The following is a 17,173-nucleotide window of genomic DNA, read 5'->3' on the forward strand; positions in this document are numbered from 1 at the left end:
GAGCCTCAAGAACCTTTTGATCACTGAGCCCTTTGTCGGTGTCGACCGTCCTCGGCGCCGATTTGATTGGCTCGACTGCCTTGACCTTTGTCTTCGGCGTGGCAGATTTTGTCTTGACGCCCTTGAGCTGTTTCTTCGGGTCGATAACGCCCTTTTGCTTTGTCGGTGCCGACCGGTCCGAGGGCTTTGAACCGACCAAAGCAATATGCACCTTTGGTTTCGATGGGGGCACCAGTGCTTTCACTTGCGTCGAGACCGGTGTCTTCACTTTCGGTTTCGTTTTCGCAGGGTGAAGCTCAATAGCAATGTCCGTAGCCGAGCCCGAAGGCGGGCCGTAGAACCCACTGGAAGATCTTGGGTATGGTCTAGTGGCAATCCCTCGACCTGAGCCTTTTGAAGCGTTTCGGCCCCAATGTCAGTTTGACTGAGCTCTTCGCCTGAGCTATCTTCCAAGGCCCCAAAGGCCCAGTCGTCGTCTCCTACCTCGTTGACTACTTCTTCCACGTCGAGCATTTCAACATCTGCGTCGTAGTTGTAGTCAACCTCCGACGTGGGATTCGACAGGTTCTCACGAACTTCCCGGGCAGCTCCTTCATCCCCGCCATCGAATATGTTCACCGGCGCCGGTGCAGTCTGCTGGGCCTCCTGGTGCGCAGCGCGACGATGCAAAAGAGTCTTCTTGGATCGAAAACGGGAACAAGCCATGGAACTGGCTTCATCATGATCCGGCGAGAGACATTTGTTGCACACCGGGTGGACGTCAATGTGGGGATATTTTGAGTTGCACACGGGACATCTCTTGAATGGACTCCGGTCTATGATAGTCCGTCGATACAGTCTCTGGCGTCGACTGGGCATTCAGCGACGAAAGCACGTGGCTTTCTGGAATCCGGCTCGAACTGAGCTGAAAGAATCGGGCACCGAACGCTAGACTATACAGACGAAAAGCTAAAAGCCTTTTGGCTTTAAGAAAGTTTTATATCGATTGACAGAGTGAACCAATATACATCAGAACCCAATGGCGGAAAAAAACAATCTGAGGATGGAGTCGATGCCCATGCGCACTGTAGTCCAGGGGAGGAGCCACCTATCTTGTGATACCTCGAAGACTCTTCCAGGACAACAATGTGCGATCATCCGGACCCAACACTAGGCGGCGATCTATGCACAGATATGAATTCAGCAGCCCACATGCCTCGAACACTTTCTTCTCAGCGAGTGTGTGTGTGTGTGTCCGTGTGTCCGAGGAGGTGATGGTGGGATGTGGTGCCCAGGGGTAGCAGGTTTGGATAGAGTGATTACATGTCTTGTCTGTAGCCTTCCTAGGGATAGGAAAGGATCATAGCTCCTCCGATACCTGTTCCTCATAAGTGAGCCTGTTATTCCCGAGTAGGAGAGGTGTTTGGGGCTGGCCCTACGAGGGTGACCACCCTGAGATTTTTTCTTTAAAAATAAATAAATTTTTTATGCTGTCTGATTTCTGCCACCTCACAGACTCCAAAGTGCCTCACACAAATCAGAATTCGGCGTACAGGTCTGTTTTCAATATGACCCGATTGAAAAAGTTTTAGGCTAGGAAAGGACGTATTGTGCGACTTAAAACGTCTTTGAAGAAAAACAACTTGCAAATGTCTACGCCCAACCCTAGATGTAAGGATATGCAACGCATACATATCTACAGCAACACAGTAAGTTTGGCATTCATCACAAACAACTACTTCAAGATCAGTGTCATAAATGTGGTTGCAATAGCGAGAAGGATATTAGGAAAGTACAAGTAATTCATTAGAAAGAGGGCATGAAATTCTTCCGGGATGTGCTGGTTAGGCTTCCCATTTCCAAGCAAGAGCCAAAAAGATAGAGAAGGCTTACATAAATTTAAATTTATAAGCATTGCTAGTTTTTATTTATCTGCCGTTTACGCTACATGCCAGCTACAATTTACACTCACCTTGCATATTAGTCGTGGAATAAGCAGGAGCACAAGAACACAGTCGTGGTCTCCCCCATGACGGAGGAAACTGTCAGGCATGAACGAGGTAAGCAGGGAGACATGTCTGTTAGCCTGCAGCACTTCCATTTTCCGCAGCTCCATTTCGATGGCCTGAGAGACAAAGCGTGTTATATTGAAAGCAATTTTAGGTGTATGAAAGGTTTAACCACCCAAACAGACCCTTCAGTCTTGGCATGCTTCACTTTAATTTTAAAAAATTCTAAAAATAATTAAGAGGTTTTCAACAAATTTTAAACACATTTTGTTTGCACCTGTTGTCAGCAAGAGCATGCAGCGATTTCTGCATGAATGTCTAAAAATGTAATAGGCAAAATCAAAGATTTTGAAATGAGCCTTTGACCTAAAAGAGGAAGTAAAAACTGGGTTGAGGTGTGGGTTAGTTATCAGCTGTTCTTGATGATCACTGTAAAAGGAAACCAGCATGGCCCAAGTTGCTTGCTTCACTATTTGAGCCTTTAAGGACTGTTAGTTTAGAACAGTATGTGAGGATTAGTTACTGTGCTAAATCTTTTTTAAAACAAGATGGCCAGTTAGCTGTACATATTATTTTGCTTATTAAACAATTGATATAATGTGTTTATGGTTTCCTAGTGAATATCCCCCTGACAAAGGACAAATTTTGATCTGAAATGAATCAGGGTTTTAATAGGAATATAGCTGTAATTATTAATAGATGTCAGCTTTTTGGGTGGACTCCCCTTATATATATATATATTTTTTTTGTTGGTCCCTTTCTGCCTCCCATTATTATTATCCATCCAGCCTTTTTTTTGTGTGGCTTTAGGTCTCCGGGTGCCCCACCACTGCTATCCAGTGCGGAGGTACAGGTGCGCCTTTCTAAAATGGTGGACGGGTTCATAAGATAGACGCCTGTCAGGAGTTACCTCAGAGCTTTTGGGCTATAGGATAACATTGGAGAGTTCCAGAACCTTCCAGGCCATTCTAGTGACCAGGGCCCAGGCTATACAAGGGTTGACACTGGGCGGCCATTTTGTTCATGTCTAGGCTGGCTGGAGTGTAGACTGTAGAGTAGGGGGATTGTGACTCAGGCTGACTTGATTGCTCTTAGGGGCTGCTAGTTAGTAGTGGGGGCTTCCCTCCTTCCTGCTGATCTGACCCTGCTGGAGGAAAAGGAGAGAGTACCATTCCCAGATGTCCACCAGATAAAAAGGACTAAACTTCATAACTAACTGGTCAGAGTGATCTGGCTCTACCGCAGGAACCTTTGAGGGTGGTGCTGCTGGAGAATTTGTCAAGCGGAAGCAGGAACCTTGATTAAACACCCTGGAATAGCCTGGAGACATAAAACTTGCTCCGACTGGCTGATTTGCCTCATTGGTGTGGTGCTGTACTACCGGAGGTTACTGATCGCTAGCTCCGACACCAGTGTCTTGGATAGAGCTCTTGTATTTGCCCCTCTCTTTATGCCTTCCTGAGCTTTTGTGTCGCAGAGATTGTGTGATTGAGCAATTTCCGCTCAAGGCGTGAGGTGAGGTGGAGTAGCGCCAGCTGGGGAGTGACGCTGAGCGGGTCGCTTAGCAACCGGACTCCCGCCCAGCGCATTGCTTCTTCTCGTCAAGACGGCGGTCTGCTGAGGTGGAAGTAGGGCGGTTTGTCAGCGAGGCCAGGTTGTCCCGCGGCTGACTCCCCAGCGGATCGGGAGTGTGTGCAGGGTGTGGCTTGACAGCTGCGAGGCCCAGGAAGTTAAAACGCAGCCCAGTCTCAGTCCCCGTTCCGCTTCGGGTAAAGTGTTAAGACCCGAGCGGGGAAATAGGAGGAAGACTGGACCACCGACTCTATCCCAGGTAAATTGAAGGCACCCATCGGGCGCAGAGGTAAATCGGGATTCCCCCATAGCGAAGGGTAGAGAAAGAAAATAGTTAAACTGTGTAGGGAGAGGGAGGTCTGCCAAGGAGTGGAGAATGCCAAGGAGTGGAGAAAGTGGAGGACCAGTGGAATTCACTAGACAAACCAAAATTGACTAATTAGATTTGTGGGAGTAGATAATAATCCTCAGACCCCCCCAGAGATAGATCCAGCTTAAGCATATTTCTGCCAAGTGGTAAAGGGGAAGTGCCCTCAAACTCTCGCTATTGGTGACTCGAGAATAAAAATCTTCTCCAGATTATTTCAGAATGAGAAGGAAAAACCCTGCTGACATGGAGTGCCATTAATCTTTTATGCTTGACAGTTGCACACATTTGTTATGCTATTAGTCAATGTGCCTTTTTGATCAGAGTAATAACACCCAGTTACAGTTAACCATTCGAAGAATATGGCCTACTGTAGCTCAAGCTGAATGAATTTAAGATTTGGGTGTTTGGTCTGCCATAAGTGAAATGATGTACTGTCCAGAAACTGTATTTAACTTTTGAAAAGAATGACCAAGAACAATTTGCTGAATATTGAAATCCTCATTTGACCTTCACAATATAAAGAGATAAAGCTTCAATATTTTTACTTAACAACTCCGATGGGGTCGTGTAATTTTTGGTGGGTTTGCACTGGGGTGTTGTAGTGAGTGTGATGCAAGCACGACACAGTCTCCTTCCAATTTTAGCCTTTCCACCCAGGACCATGCTACCCTAAGTGGACCGGCATATTGGTGCTCAGTGGTGGGATAGGATTTGTGCTTGCGTACACCCTACAGCAACACGCACCTTACACCTAGTTGTTCCTTCTCTGTCCATAGTTAGTCTCTTCTCTTTTCCCCAAAAACATTCCTTGAGATGGTGGTTGTAAGTAGCTCCTAATTGACGCCTTTCTATCAAGTATCCCAAACAAATGTCTGAGGGCCCGTCTGGCAAAATGGAGTTTGAGCTGGCTGAGTTAGAGACTTACTCAAGGCGCAGCTTAGGGAATTTTGCCAGGAAAAGGGGGTGTTCTTTAAGCGTGGTGCAAAGAAAGTAAAACTTCAAACCAGCTTGAGAGCATGGGTAGCAGCTCACCCGGATGGGGGGAGGGATGAGGAAGCCTGATACCATCGCAGTATTAGACATGCTGTACCAAACCGAAGAGGGGAATCTGTTACCAGGTCCTGGGACACCATCGAGGGCAGGCAGTAGTGTGTCTGGAAGGAGCCTGTCCTCAGCAGAATTAGGGGACAGGAGGGAGAAGAGGCAACTAAAATTGGAGTTGGCCAGATTAGAGAAGGAGCGGGAGGAAAGGAGGTTTATCCATGAACTTACTTTAAGGGAGTTAGATCACAAAGCTCTATAGATCGGGACCTCAGTAATCCTATTGGTGGCAGCGTACCTAAGGAAGTTCCCAGGGAGCCCAGACCCTACCTGCCCAAAGATGTAGTTGCCAGTTTTAGTGTAGGAGATGAAATTGCCAAATGGTTGGCAGCCTATGAGGTCGCTAAGAGCCCATGGGATTCCAGAAAGTCTGGCCTGTACAAGTACATGCCTCCAGTGGGGAGGGATGCTCTTTTAGCTCTGGAACAGGAGGAACAGACCAATTACCCCACAATGAAAATTGCCTTGATCAGGAAGTTTGGGCTGACCCCTGAAAAATATCTGCAGAAATTTCGGAACAGCCCTAACCTAACTACACAAAATTGGGTGGATTTTTTGGACTACGCTAAGAAGGCATTAGAGGGTTGGGTGCAAGACAGTGAGGTTACTGATTACGAGGGGTTGTATAATCTGTTCCTGAAGGAGCACCTCCTCGAGAAATGTTTTCCGGAGCTGCATCAACACCTGGTGGACTGCAAGCTGACTAGCCCTAGGAAGCTTGCAGAGGAGGCGGACATCTGGGCTAGTACCCGGGTGCCCTCAAAGGGAACTAAAGGGGATTCCCAAAGGACTGGTCAGGGCGCTCCCCAGAAGAAAGAGGGGGGGAGACAAAAAGAAGGAGTTCTCGAAAGGCCCCCAAAATAGCTCGCGGGGAAGGGGTCAGGTTTTACTCCCAAGGTTAGCCAACAAAACCCTTATCCTGACCGTAGTCAGCAGCCTAGGGTTGTCCGCTGTTACGAGTTTGGCGAGATTGGGCACTATAAGAGGGATACCAAGTGCCTAAAGAGACCACACCCTCCCACTGGAGAAAAAAACCCTGGGGTTGCGAGTGCAGTGCTCGGGGAGGAGCTGCCCTTAGACAAAGGAGGTGAGTGGGCAGGGCTAAACCTAGTGTCCCTGGGAGACAGCGAGATGGTTCCTAAGGTCCATGTGCCTCCAAATACCACCAAGTATAGGCAATGGGTCACCATTAACGGCCAGAGAGGGGAGGCTCTGAGGGACACAGGTTCCAGTATGAAGATGGTAAGGAGACAGCTGGTGTCCCCAGAGCAGGTGATTCCTAAAGTACTCCACCCAGCTGTGATGGCTGACGGCAGAATAGGTCACTATCCCGTGGCCGAAGGTCCCTTTGAGTGGGGAGGGGTTGCGGGCCTTCTACGAGTTGAGGTGAGCCCTGCCGTGCCAGTCGATTGCCTGTTGGGAATTACCTGGAGCACAATGCTTGGAAAGAGGTGGAGTTCCAGACACATACAGAAATGCTGGGATCACCTGATTGGACCTGTGCAAGCACAAGGTCCGCAAGGGCTTGAGCCTGGAACAAAGGCACAGCCAGCTGCCAACAAGGGGAAGATCCGGGGACGGGGAAAACCTGTCTCGGCGTCCTCACCCCGTGAGTTGGATGGGACACCTGAGGTGGTGGCCCCGGAGTCCATGGAGGGGGATGTTGTCTACCTGGAGGACTTACCTATCCCTGCGAAGTGGAGGGAGGACCTACCAGGGAAGAGTTTTGTCAAGGGCAGAAGGAGTGCCCTACCCTTGAGGGTCTGAGGCAACAGGCCGAAGCCCAGGTAGCAGGTAACATTACAGGGAACTTTCATATTTACTGGGAGAATGGGCTCCTCTACAGTGAACCCAAGGCTCCGGTGCACAGTTTGTCCCGGGCCTTAGTAGTTGCCCCAGCGTTACCGAGCCTTTCTCTTGGAGTTGGCTCATGAAATTCCTTTGGAGGGACTCCTGGGCCAAGACAAGACCTTTGCCCGGCTTGTCCCACACTTCTATTGGCCTCAGATGAAGGTTGCATCCGACACTTTTTGTAGGACGTGTGTGTCCTGTCAAGAAAACAGGGGTCAAGCTGAAGGCTCCCCTGAAACCACTGCCCGTCGTTAGCACCCCCTTTGAAAGGGTGGGATCGACATTGTTAGGCCATTAGATGCACCCACTTCAGCCAGTCACAGGTTTATCCTAGTATTGGTGGAACATGCCACTCGGTACCCAGAGGCTATTCCTCCGAGGACCGTTACTGCACCTGCGGTGGCCCAGGCCCCGATAGGGATTTTTACCCGAGTGGGTTTCCCCAAGGAATTTGTGTCCGACAGGGGGGCCAACTTCATGTCAGCATATATGCAGGCTATGTGGAACGAATGTGGAGTCACTTACAGGTTCTCTACTCCTTACCACCCCCAGACCAATGGTCTGGTGGAAAGGGTCAACAAAACCCTGAAAGGCATGATCAGGAGTCTGCCTGAGAGCCTGCGAAGGAAATGGGACACCCTCCTACCCGGTTTGTTGTTTTCATACAGGGAAGTGCCACAGAAGGGGGTGGGCTTCAGCCCCTTTGAGCTTCTGTATGGGCACCTTGTTAGAGGACCTCTCAGCCTGGTGAAAGACGGATGGGAAAAGACTCCCAGGAGGCTTCCCCAGGATGTGGTGCGTTATATGCTGGCTTTCCGTAGCCAAATGGCTAAGTTGTGGAAACAAGCTTCTGACAACCTTGAGGCCAGCCAGGCAGTCATGAAAGAGTGGTACGACCACAATGCTCACCCAGTCGAGTTGGAGCATGGACAGAAGGTGTGGGTCATGGAGCCTGGAGAGCTTAGTGCCCTCCAGGATCGCTGGACAGGCCCCTTTGAAGTGGTTGGGCAAGGTCACCTATTTGGTGGATCTTAAGACCCCCAGGCAGCCCCATCAGGAGCTCCATGTCAACCGCCTCGAGCCCCACCACGAGAGACCCGAGGTCACCTTGAAAGTGAGCCTCTTCCTGACCTATTTGCGTCCCAGGAGAAGGACGATTCAGTGGAAGGAGTGGTCTTATCACCATCTCTGACTCCCGAACAGCAGAGGGACTGCCGCCAAATTTTGGAGCAGTACTCCTCGCTGTTCTACCTTATCCCGGGGAGGACCCACCTGTGTAACCACGATGTGGACACAGGGTGAAGTCCAAGTCCTACCGGCTGTCAGATAAGGTGAAGGCCAGCATCCATAGTGAGGTCACCAAGATGCTGGAGCTGGGAGTAATTGAACCTTCCGACAGCCCCATGTTCAATCCGGTGGTATTGGTACCAAAAGCTGCCCCACCGGGCACCACACCGGAACTCAGGTTCTGTGTGGATTATAGGAGACTGAATTCAGTGACAAAAACTGATGCTCATCGCATCCCAAGAGCGGATGAGCTCATTTACCGGCTGGGAGCTGCCCAATACCTGAGTACCTTTGACCTTACGTCAGGATATTGGCAGATCTCCCTGACAGATGGGGCGAAGGAGAAGTCTGCCTTCTCCACCCCTGAAGGACATTACCAGTTCCGAGTGATGCCGTTTGGGCTCAAGAGCGCCCCTGCTACTTTTCAGCAGCTGGTGAACCAGGTCCTCTCCGGTATGGGGACCTTTTCTGCTGCCTACCTTGATGACATCGCTGTCTTCAGCAGCAGCTGGGAGGACCATCTGTGCCACCTCCAGAAAGTACTTCAGGCCCTGCACCAGGCCGGCCTGACTATCAAGGCCAGCAAATGCCAAATCGGGCAGGGGTCGGTGGTGTACCCAAGTCACTTGGTGGGACGGGGGAAGGTGCAACCCCTCCAGCCCAAGATTGAAACCATCATGGACTGGGAACCCCCCCCCTCCAAGACACAGACTGAGGTCTGAGCTTTTCTGGGCCTTACCAGTTACTACCGCCGCTTTGTCAAGGGATACAGTACCATAGTGGCTCCCTTGACTGAGCTTACATCCAAGAAACACCCTCGACAGGTAATTTGGACCGATGTGTGCCAAGGAGCCTTTGAAGAAAGCTATGTGCACAGCTCTAGTGCTTAGGGCCCTGGATTTTTCGAAAGAATTCATCGTCCAAACAGACGCGTCTGAGCATGGTATTGGGGCAGTGTTATCACAGCTCAATGAAGGAGGTCTGGACCAACCTGTGGTTTTCCTTTCTAGGAGACTGCTCCCCCGGGACCAGAGGTGGAGTGCAATAGAGCGGGAAGCCTTTGCGGTGGTTTGGGCTCTGAAGAAGTTGCGGCCATACCCGTTTGGTTCGCACTTCCTTGTTCAGACTGACCACCGGCCCCTCCGTAGGCTTATGCAGATGAGGGGTGAGAATCCCAAGTTGCTAAGGTGGTCCATATCCCTACAGGGAATGGACTTTAAGGTGGAACACCGACCTGGAGCGGACCATGCCAACGCTGACGGTCTCTCGAGGTTTTTCTGCCTTAGGCCTTAGTGACGAGAACTCCCAAGTGATTGGGTAGCTCTCCCCACGCCTGTCAGCTTTTTGGGTGGACTCCCCTTATATATATATTTTTTGGTACCTTTCTGCCTCCCATTATTTTTGTCCACCAGTCTTTTTTTGTGTGGCTTTAGGTCTCCGGGTGCCCCACCACTGCTATCCAGTGCGGAGGTATAGGTGCGCCTTTCTAAAATGGTGGACAGGTTCATAAGATGGACGCCTCTCAGGAGTTACCTCAGAGCTTTTGAGCCATAGTTCAAAGCTTTATTTCGATATAATAATATCTTAAAAGCACATAACATTTAAAATACAATGCATGTTATTAAAAAACACTCAAATAGTTAAAAAAAACAGTTTAAGAACGTATTAAACAATTTACAGCTTTGAGATTAAAAGAAATAAGGGACCAAGGATTGCCTGGAAGGGGGTTCGTCACATAGCTTTGCATCTGATCACCCACGCCCAACTAAGGAATTTGGCTACCCCGCACGCCAGTACTGTGTTAGGATCAGATTGCAGAATTCTTAGTGCTGGGGCATAGCCTCTGGTCTCAAGGAGGAGACAGAGAGGTTTTAACCATTTGGATCTTGGCTTCTTGTAGGAACTGCAGACAAAGAGAACATGTGGGATTGTTTCCAGTTCGGTGCTGCAGTGCGGACAGGTGGCAGGGGTCTGGTAGGGGGGTTTCCATTTAGATGTGCGTTCGCGGACTGGTAAAGTTCCTAATCGAAACTGTACATATAAGGCTCTATCTTTGGGTTTTCTGATAAAGTCCATGTAGGGTTCAAGTAGGGGGACAGTTTTATGCAGGCGAAACTCGTCGGTGAGCCTGCCCAAGTTATCCGCTCTAGATTCCTGGGCATCGACCCACCGCCAGTAAGCCCGCTTGACTTCTAGTTTGGACAGTGTAGCCCCGGACTCCCATGCCACCCAAAGGCCAGTGGCCAACAACAGTTCCTTTATTTTGGAAAGCCAAGCTATTTTGTTTGACCCCTGCAAGCTCATGACTTCTTTGAGGCCGTCTGCGTAGCTCTCTAGCTCTAGTGTACACCACAGGCGGGCCCAATAAAGAAGCGGACGCAGAATTATAAGATCTTTGATAGATCTGCGTCCAAGATCATATTGAATGGGCTTGCTAGGGGAACTCCTGGGGATGGACAACAAGTCCTTGTAGAATTGGTTTTCAGCCATTGCTAGCAGGTCAACATTGCTAAAACCCCAGAGCTCTGCCCCGTACAGTGCGCTGCCTACTGCTTTTGCTGAGTATATCTCTAGGGCAGGGGCTATGGGTCTAGAGGCTGAGGATCTATGCTCCCTGCTGATGGCACCCACGACCCGTTTGTGGTTTAGGGCCATTTTTTCAATGTGGGGTTTCCACTTGAGTTGATCAGATATCCTAATCCCAAGATAGTCGAACGTTTTGACCCTCTCTAGCGGCTCTCCATTGAGGGTAAGCGTACGATTAGCTTTTCTTTGGGATTGAAGTAGAGGAGCTTTGTTTTGGATGTATTGATAACCAAGCCCCTTAAGTTGCAGAACACACAAAACGGATCCAGTAGTTTTTGGAGCCCCTTGGGCGTTTTGGAAACTAGTAATGTGTCGTCGGCAAAAAGCATGGCGGGGACCTTCACGCCAGCCAGACTAAGGGCGTCGGCATCAATGTCAGTTAGAAAAGAAACCACCGCATTGACAAATAGGGAAAAGAGGGTCGGCGCCAGGACACATCCTTGGCGGACACCTCTGTTCACAGGAATTTTTTCTGTAAACTGCTCCTTCGTGCCCCACCGAATGGGTGCGTATGTTCCGTCGTGCATGCGGGCCAGCAGGTGCAGGATGGGCGGGGGGAACCCCATCTCGTGAAAAACCGCCCACAACCGCCCTCGGGGGACCAGATCGAACGCGGTCTTCAAATCGATGAAAGCCAGGTACAGACCACCCTTGCTAATCGAGACTGTCTTCCAATGCAGTAATAACAGCCTGGTCTACGGTACTTGTACAGGCTCTAAATCCCCCTGGAAGGGGGAGATGATATTCTCCTCTGCCCAGGAAAGGATCCTTTCAAGGAGGACTCTGCCAACCACGTTCTGACCAGCATCAATCAGGCTGATCGGACGATAGTTGGCAGGGTCGCCCCTTGACCCCTTCTTATATATAGGAATCACTTCTACTCCCTTCCAGGAGTTTGGGACTGGAGACCCTAAGAGAAGGGCATTGGTCAAAATGGAGAAGAATATGGACCATTGCTTAGGGCTGGCACAGAACAGATCGGCAGGGATGCCATCCTGGCCCGGTGCCTTGCCTTGGACAATTTTACTGATTGCAGATTCAACCTCCCTTTGCCCGATACGATCCATGAGTGGGGGTATATCATTGTGAAGTACTGTGCATTCAGCTGTTGCTTCGGGGTTCTCGGGAGCCCCCACCCCTGCATACAGTTTCCTGAAGTGGTCAAACCATTCCCCATCCGTAATGTGGTTGGGTGGATGGTCTGTTCGATCATCATTTTTGTTTCTCACTAGGGCCCAGAATTGTTCCCCATTCCTATTCTGGCTGGCCAATTTTAACTCCTCCCAGTGGGAATCGTCCCAGGTCCTCTTTGCCACTAATAGTGCAAGCCTGTACACAGCACGGGCTAGGCGGACCTCAGTTGGATCTCGGGTTTTAATAGCACAGATCAGATTTGACTTAGCCTCCCTGCAATCGCGTGTATACCACCTGGCTGCCGGCTGCCTACATTTCGGCCGGCTTGTCCCACCTCCATCTTAGAAGAGGGCGGCCATCCTATCTATTGTCTCCTCGTATACCATATTTGCCTGGACGGAGCCAGGGTCATCGGAGTGTAGAAAGCTTCTCCGTCTGATCTTTGACGATTTCCCCCAGGGCGTTGATCTTATGCTCATTAATGGCAAATTTATGCCATTTGATGAACCTTTTACAGTTCGAAGGTACTATTTCTCTTGTCGCCATTTTTAGTCTGTTGCTGGGCAGGGGGTTCCCCTCAATTATCAGATTGCACAAGCTAAGAGATAGGGGGTTGTGGTCACTGTGGATAGAAGGGATAACCACCATATCCAGCACATGTTTCCACAGTCTCCTATCTACCAGAATGTAGTCAATTCTACTGGGTCAACTGACTATTGTAGGTACATGCTCCGGAGAAGTCAGATGGAGTGCGTCCGTTTACTGCTACCAAAGCGTGTTCCAGCACCAAGGCATTTATTTGGATAGTTTAGATGTCCACTTTTTGATCGGCGCAATCGACAGTTGTGGGATTCCCCATCTCGCATTTTCCTCCAGTAGACCTGCCGCGCCATCGACAGCCAACGGCTCAAATGTGCTGTTGAAGTCGCCTGCTATTAGCGGCAGTGTTTCCGGGGAGCAGTTACAAAGTGATTCTGCAAGTAAGGCTATAGTTGGAGATTTGCCCCCCCCCGGCATGCCTCTAGCATATATGTTGAAGACTTCCAGAGTTTCAGGGGCTTGGTGAATCCGAATTGTTCGCCTCATCATGTCATGGGAGATGTTAGGAGAAACCGTGATCTTACAGTTAAGTGAAATTTTAACCCAGACAAGCAGACCTCCAGAGGGGCGACCCCTTCTAGAGGGAGTTGCAGGGACATGGAAGGTTGAATAGCCGGGCTTATATACTGGTTCCAAGCACCATGTCTCTTGGAAAATACACAGGTCATGCCTTTCTATCAGTTCTTTCCAATCGGGGAGAGCCGTTTTATTCCTGAGACCTGCGACGTTCCAAGAAAGAACGCTCAAGTTTCTGTTTATTCCATTGATGGATGTTGTGGCAGGTTTCATCCCAAGTCCGATGGCGGAGATTGGGGTGTTGGGACTAGCGGAAGCTATGGGCTCCTCGATCCCAACATTGTCAGTGTCCAGCGGTGAAATACAATCTACCTCTGTGCTTCTCTCACATATGGAGCCATCGATGCCCCGTACTTTGTGGTTGTCATCCCCGGTTACCAAAAAGGTGGACATTGGGTTACCACAGTCTAGATTTAAACTCTAAGTTACTAGTTTGGTTAACAGTAGATTCAGTTGCGGTTATAGGTGGGCAAGGAGTTCCCGGGGGTTCCATTAGTCAATCAACAGCCTCCAGTGCACAGTACCTGTTATAACAGGGGATGGGCGGTTGGATAAACTGGGGCCATACCATTCCTTGCTACGCAAACTGCCTCCATGGGTCGGCCACCCGCCTCTGCACTGTGACAAATTCCATCCTTCGTCTACCCCACAACCTGGGATGAACCTGTTCCAGTCCCTACGCTCCTCATGTCTCCTCCCTCCCAGGGTGTAATTATTATCTCTCAGCCAGCTACAGCCGTTGTCCAACTGCTCCCCGGGGCATATAAAAATAGGACAGCGGTCTAGCCACGATCGCAGTGCCGTGGATTCCGGGTTTCCCCTTGCATATGTGCTCGACAGTGCGGGGGTCCTCGAAAGTCACAGCAACACAATCACCCTGGAGTGCTTTTCTATTGGGACCCACCCAAGGTGCTCTCTCAACCATCAAGATGTTGCTGTGGGTATTAGGTGGTAATGGGTGGGTATTTGCTAACCAGTGGCATACCTTGTTTTTAAGCGCCCAAAAAGGCTCTGAGGATCTCGGGGCCAATTCCGGTACACCTGTCAAAACGATTATAAAACGACAGGCATTAGGAGGTAAGTTGATGTTTCGGCGTTTTTGGCTCTTAGCGGGATGGGAGGAATCGGATTTTGGGGTGGGGGCAGCGTGATTGTTTATTTTTGTTTGGTTAGTGTGCTCGGCTAATGAATGGGACCGGGCACTCCCTTTAATAGGTTCGGGGTTAGAAATGGTCGGCCGTAGGGTCTTTGGTGTATTATTTTTTGCTACCACTGGGGGTTTATTGGCTGATTGTGGGTTGCTTACTGAGGCAGTAGCGTTATTGGCTTTGGTTACCCTATTACCACGGAGTGGGGCCGGGTGCCTTGGGTCCTTTTGTAGTTCTAGTAACAGTTTTTCAATACCTAGGAGCCTAGTCTCTAAGTGAGCAAGTAAGGTTTTAATGACAATGGTCAGGGCGTGGATTACAGGCTCATCCCCACCTGCTGAGCCTCCTGGTCCGTCAGCTCCAGGCTCATCAGCTATAGAGCTGTCTTCAAGGATGACAGCCAAGGTAATGTCTAAAATGGTGTCATCTATTATACTAGTTGGTAAGCAAAGAGCCTCGTTTCGTGGCTCTACATTCCCCGTAAGGTTCCTGCTGAATACTCCAACTGCTTCTCTCCTCTTCTGTTCTGACTCTTTCGTTGTTAGAGAGGTCAGTACTTCTGGTATTTGTTCCACTGACTTTCATAGTGTTGGGGTTATTGGGCTTGGCCTTGGGTTGCACACTTTTCGGGATAGCCCCCTCCCGCTTCCCCCTCTTGCGGGTAGATGAATTATCGTGTTTGGGGTCAGCCGAACTGGCTGGTGGACTAGAGTCTGATTGAGTTTGGGACGGGGAAAGGGACAGGGACTGCGCACCCAAGGGTATGATGTCTGATGCCGCTGACTGGCTATTGATATCTTTATGAATCTCAGCATGGATCAGTTAAGAGTTACTAGTGCATGTAGAGGTGTTGGGAGTACGCACGGAGCCAATGTGGCCCACAGATGACCTTTTGGCGGCTATAAGTTCTTGGGAGACTCTTCTTTCCATCAATACGATTCCTTGATCTATTAAGGAGTTGGTGCGGACGATAAAGTCGTCAAGAGTACCGGTCAGTTTTTTCCTTGCGCCTGCCGCAGCCATACTTCTAGTTTTCTGGCTTTCCATAAGCTACGACAGGTTCTGGCAGTGTAATAACTTTTAATAATTATATACCGGCAAAGGGGGCTCCGCTTTCTAATCCAATCAGGTGTGTGCTAGTCCCCGCTCAAGCACTAGCAGAGGATACCATCAGAGGCTAGGTATAACAAACCGGGGCTTACTGTTCTGTTGGATGTGGGTCTCTCCTCGGCCAGGGGATCTGGCCCAGTCCGGTCTCTTCAGGCCTCTTCAGGCCTCTTCAGGCCACAGAGGGCCCGCCCTTTGCCCGGGCTTCGCCCGGCTCGTCCCGCACGCGTCCCACGATGCGCGGGGCAGGTGTGTTTAAATACGCCTCCTCGGGGTGTTGCAGTATGGTGTACCTTAGCCCCAATGCCTTCTGGGCCAGTAGTGTCCTTTCCAGCGCCGATAATCACCCTGATGCGAGCGTTTCCCGCGAAGCGGGAAACGCGAGAGGTGACAGTGAGTCCGATGAAAGGGTGCGTGGCTCACCCTAGTCCGTAAGCCCAACAGCAGTACTTCGCAAAGGGACCGGCAATCCGTGTTCTCCCGCGATGCGCGGGGCAGGTGTGTTTAAATACGCCTCCTCGGGGCATTGCAGTATGGTGTACCTTAGCCCCAATGCCTTCTGGGCCAGGTAGTGTCCTTTCCAGCGCCGATAATCACCCTGATGCGAGCGTTTCCCGCAAAGCGGGAAACGCGAGAGGTGACAGTGAGTCCGATGAAAGGGTGCGTGGCTCACCCTAGTCCGTAAGCCCCAACAGCAGTACTTCGCAAAGGGACCGGCAATCCGTGTTTAGATCTGAAATGAATCAGGGTCTTAATAGGAATATGGCTGTAATCTATTAATAGATGTCAGCTTTTTGGGTGGACTTCCCTTATATATATATATATTTTTTTTTTGGTTGGTCCCTTTCTGCCTCCCATTATTTTTATCCATCCAGCCTTTTTTTTGTGTGGCTTTAGGTCTCCAGGTGCCCCACCACTGCTATCCAGTGCTGAGGTACAGGTGCGCCTTTCTAAAATGGTGGACGGGTTCATAAGATAGACGCCTGTCAGGAGTTACCTCAGAGCTTTTGGGCTATAGGATAACATTGGAGAGTTCCAGAACCTTCCAGGCCATTCTAGTGACCAGGGCCAAGGCTATACAAGGGTGGACACTGGGCGGCCATTTTGTTCATGTCTTGGCTGGCTGGAGTGGAAGACCGGATCGCCGACTCGATCCCCGGTAAATTGAAGAAGGCGCCAGTCGGGCGCAGAGGTAAATCGGGATCCCCCATAGCGAAGGGTAGAGAAAGAAAATAGTGAAACTGTGGCTGGAGTGTAGACTGTATAGTAGGGGGATTGTGACTCAGGCTGACTAGATTGCTCTTAGGGGCTGCTAGTTAGTAGTGGGGGCTGCCCTCCTTCCTGCTGATCTGACCCTGCTGGAGGAAAAGGAGAGAGTACCATTCCCAGATGTCCACCAGATAAAAAGGACTAAACTTCATAACTAACTGGTGAGAGTGATCTGGCTCTACCGCAGGAACCTTTGAGAGTGGTGCTGCTGGAGAATTTGTCAAGCGGAAGCAGGAACCTTGATTAAACCCCCTGGAATAGCCTGTAGATATAAAACTTGCTCTGACTGGCTGATTTGCCTCATTGGTGTGGTGCTGTACTACCTGAGGTTACTGATCGCTAGCTCTGACCCCAGTGTCTTGGATAGAGCTCTTGTATTTAACCCTCTCTTTATGCCTTCCTGAGCTTTTGTGTCGCAGAGATCGTGTGATTGAGCAATTCCCGCTCAAGGCGTGAGGTGAGGTGGAGCAGCGCCAGCCGGGGAGAGACGCTGGGCGGGGTCGCTTAGCAACCGGACTCCCTCCCAGCGCATTGCTTCTTCTCGTCAAGACGGCGCTCTGCTGAGGTGGAAGTAGGGCGGTTTG

General features: G+C 50.2%; 1 protein-coding gene across 11 annotated transcripts in view; it reads right to left on the reverse strand.

Moving 5' to 3' along the window:
• Positions 1 to 17,173, reverse strand: part of DCTN1 (dynactin subunit 1) — a 624,416-nt gene that overhangs the window by 198,482 nt on the left and 408,761 nt on the right. For all 11 annotated transcript variants that reach the window (XM_086960179.1, XM_086960178.1, XM_086960174.1 and 8 more), the window contains one exon: positions 1,952 to 2,104. In XM_086960179.1, coding sequence (XP_086816305.1) covers positions 1,952 to 2,104 — 153 coding nt within the window. The remainder of the gene's footprint in view (positions 1 to 1,951; positions 2,105 to 17,173) is intronic.

This window comes from Lissotriton vulgaris, chromosome 3_1 (assembly GCF_964263255.1).
Source record: "Lissotriton vulgaris chromosome 3_1, aLisVul1.2, whole genome shotgun sequence".
NCBI classification, from domain to species: Eukaryota; Metazoa; Chordata; class Amphibia; order Caudata; family Salamandridae; genus Lissotriton; species Lissotriton vulgaris.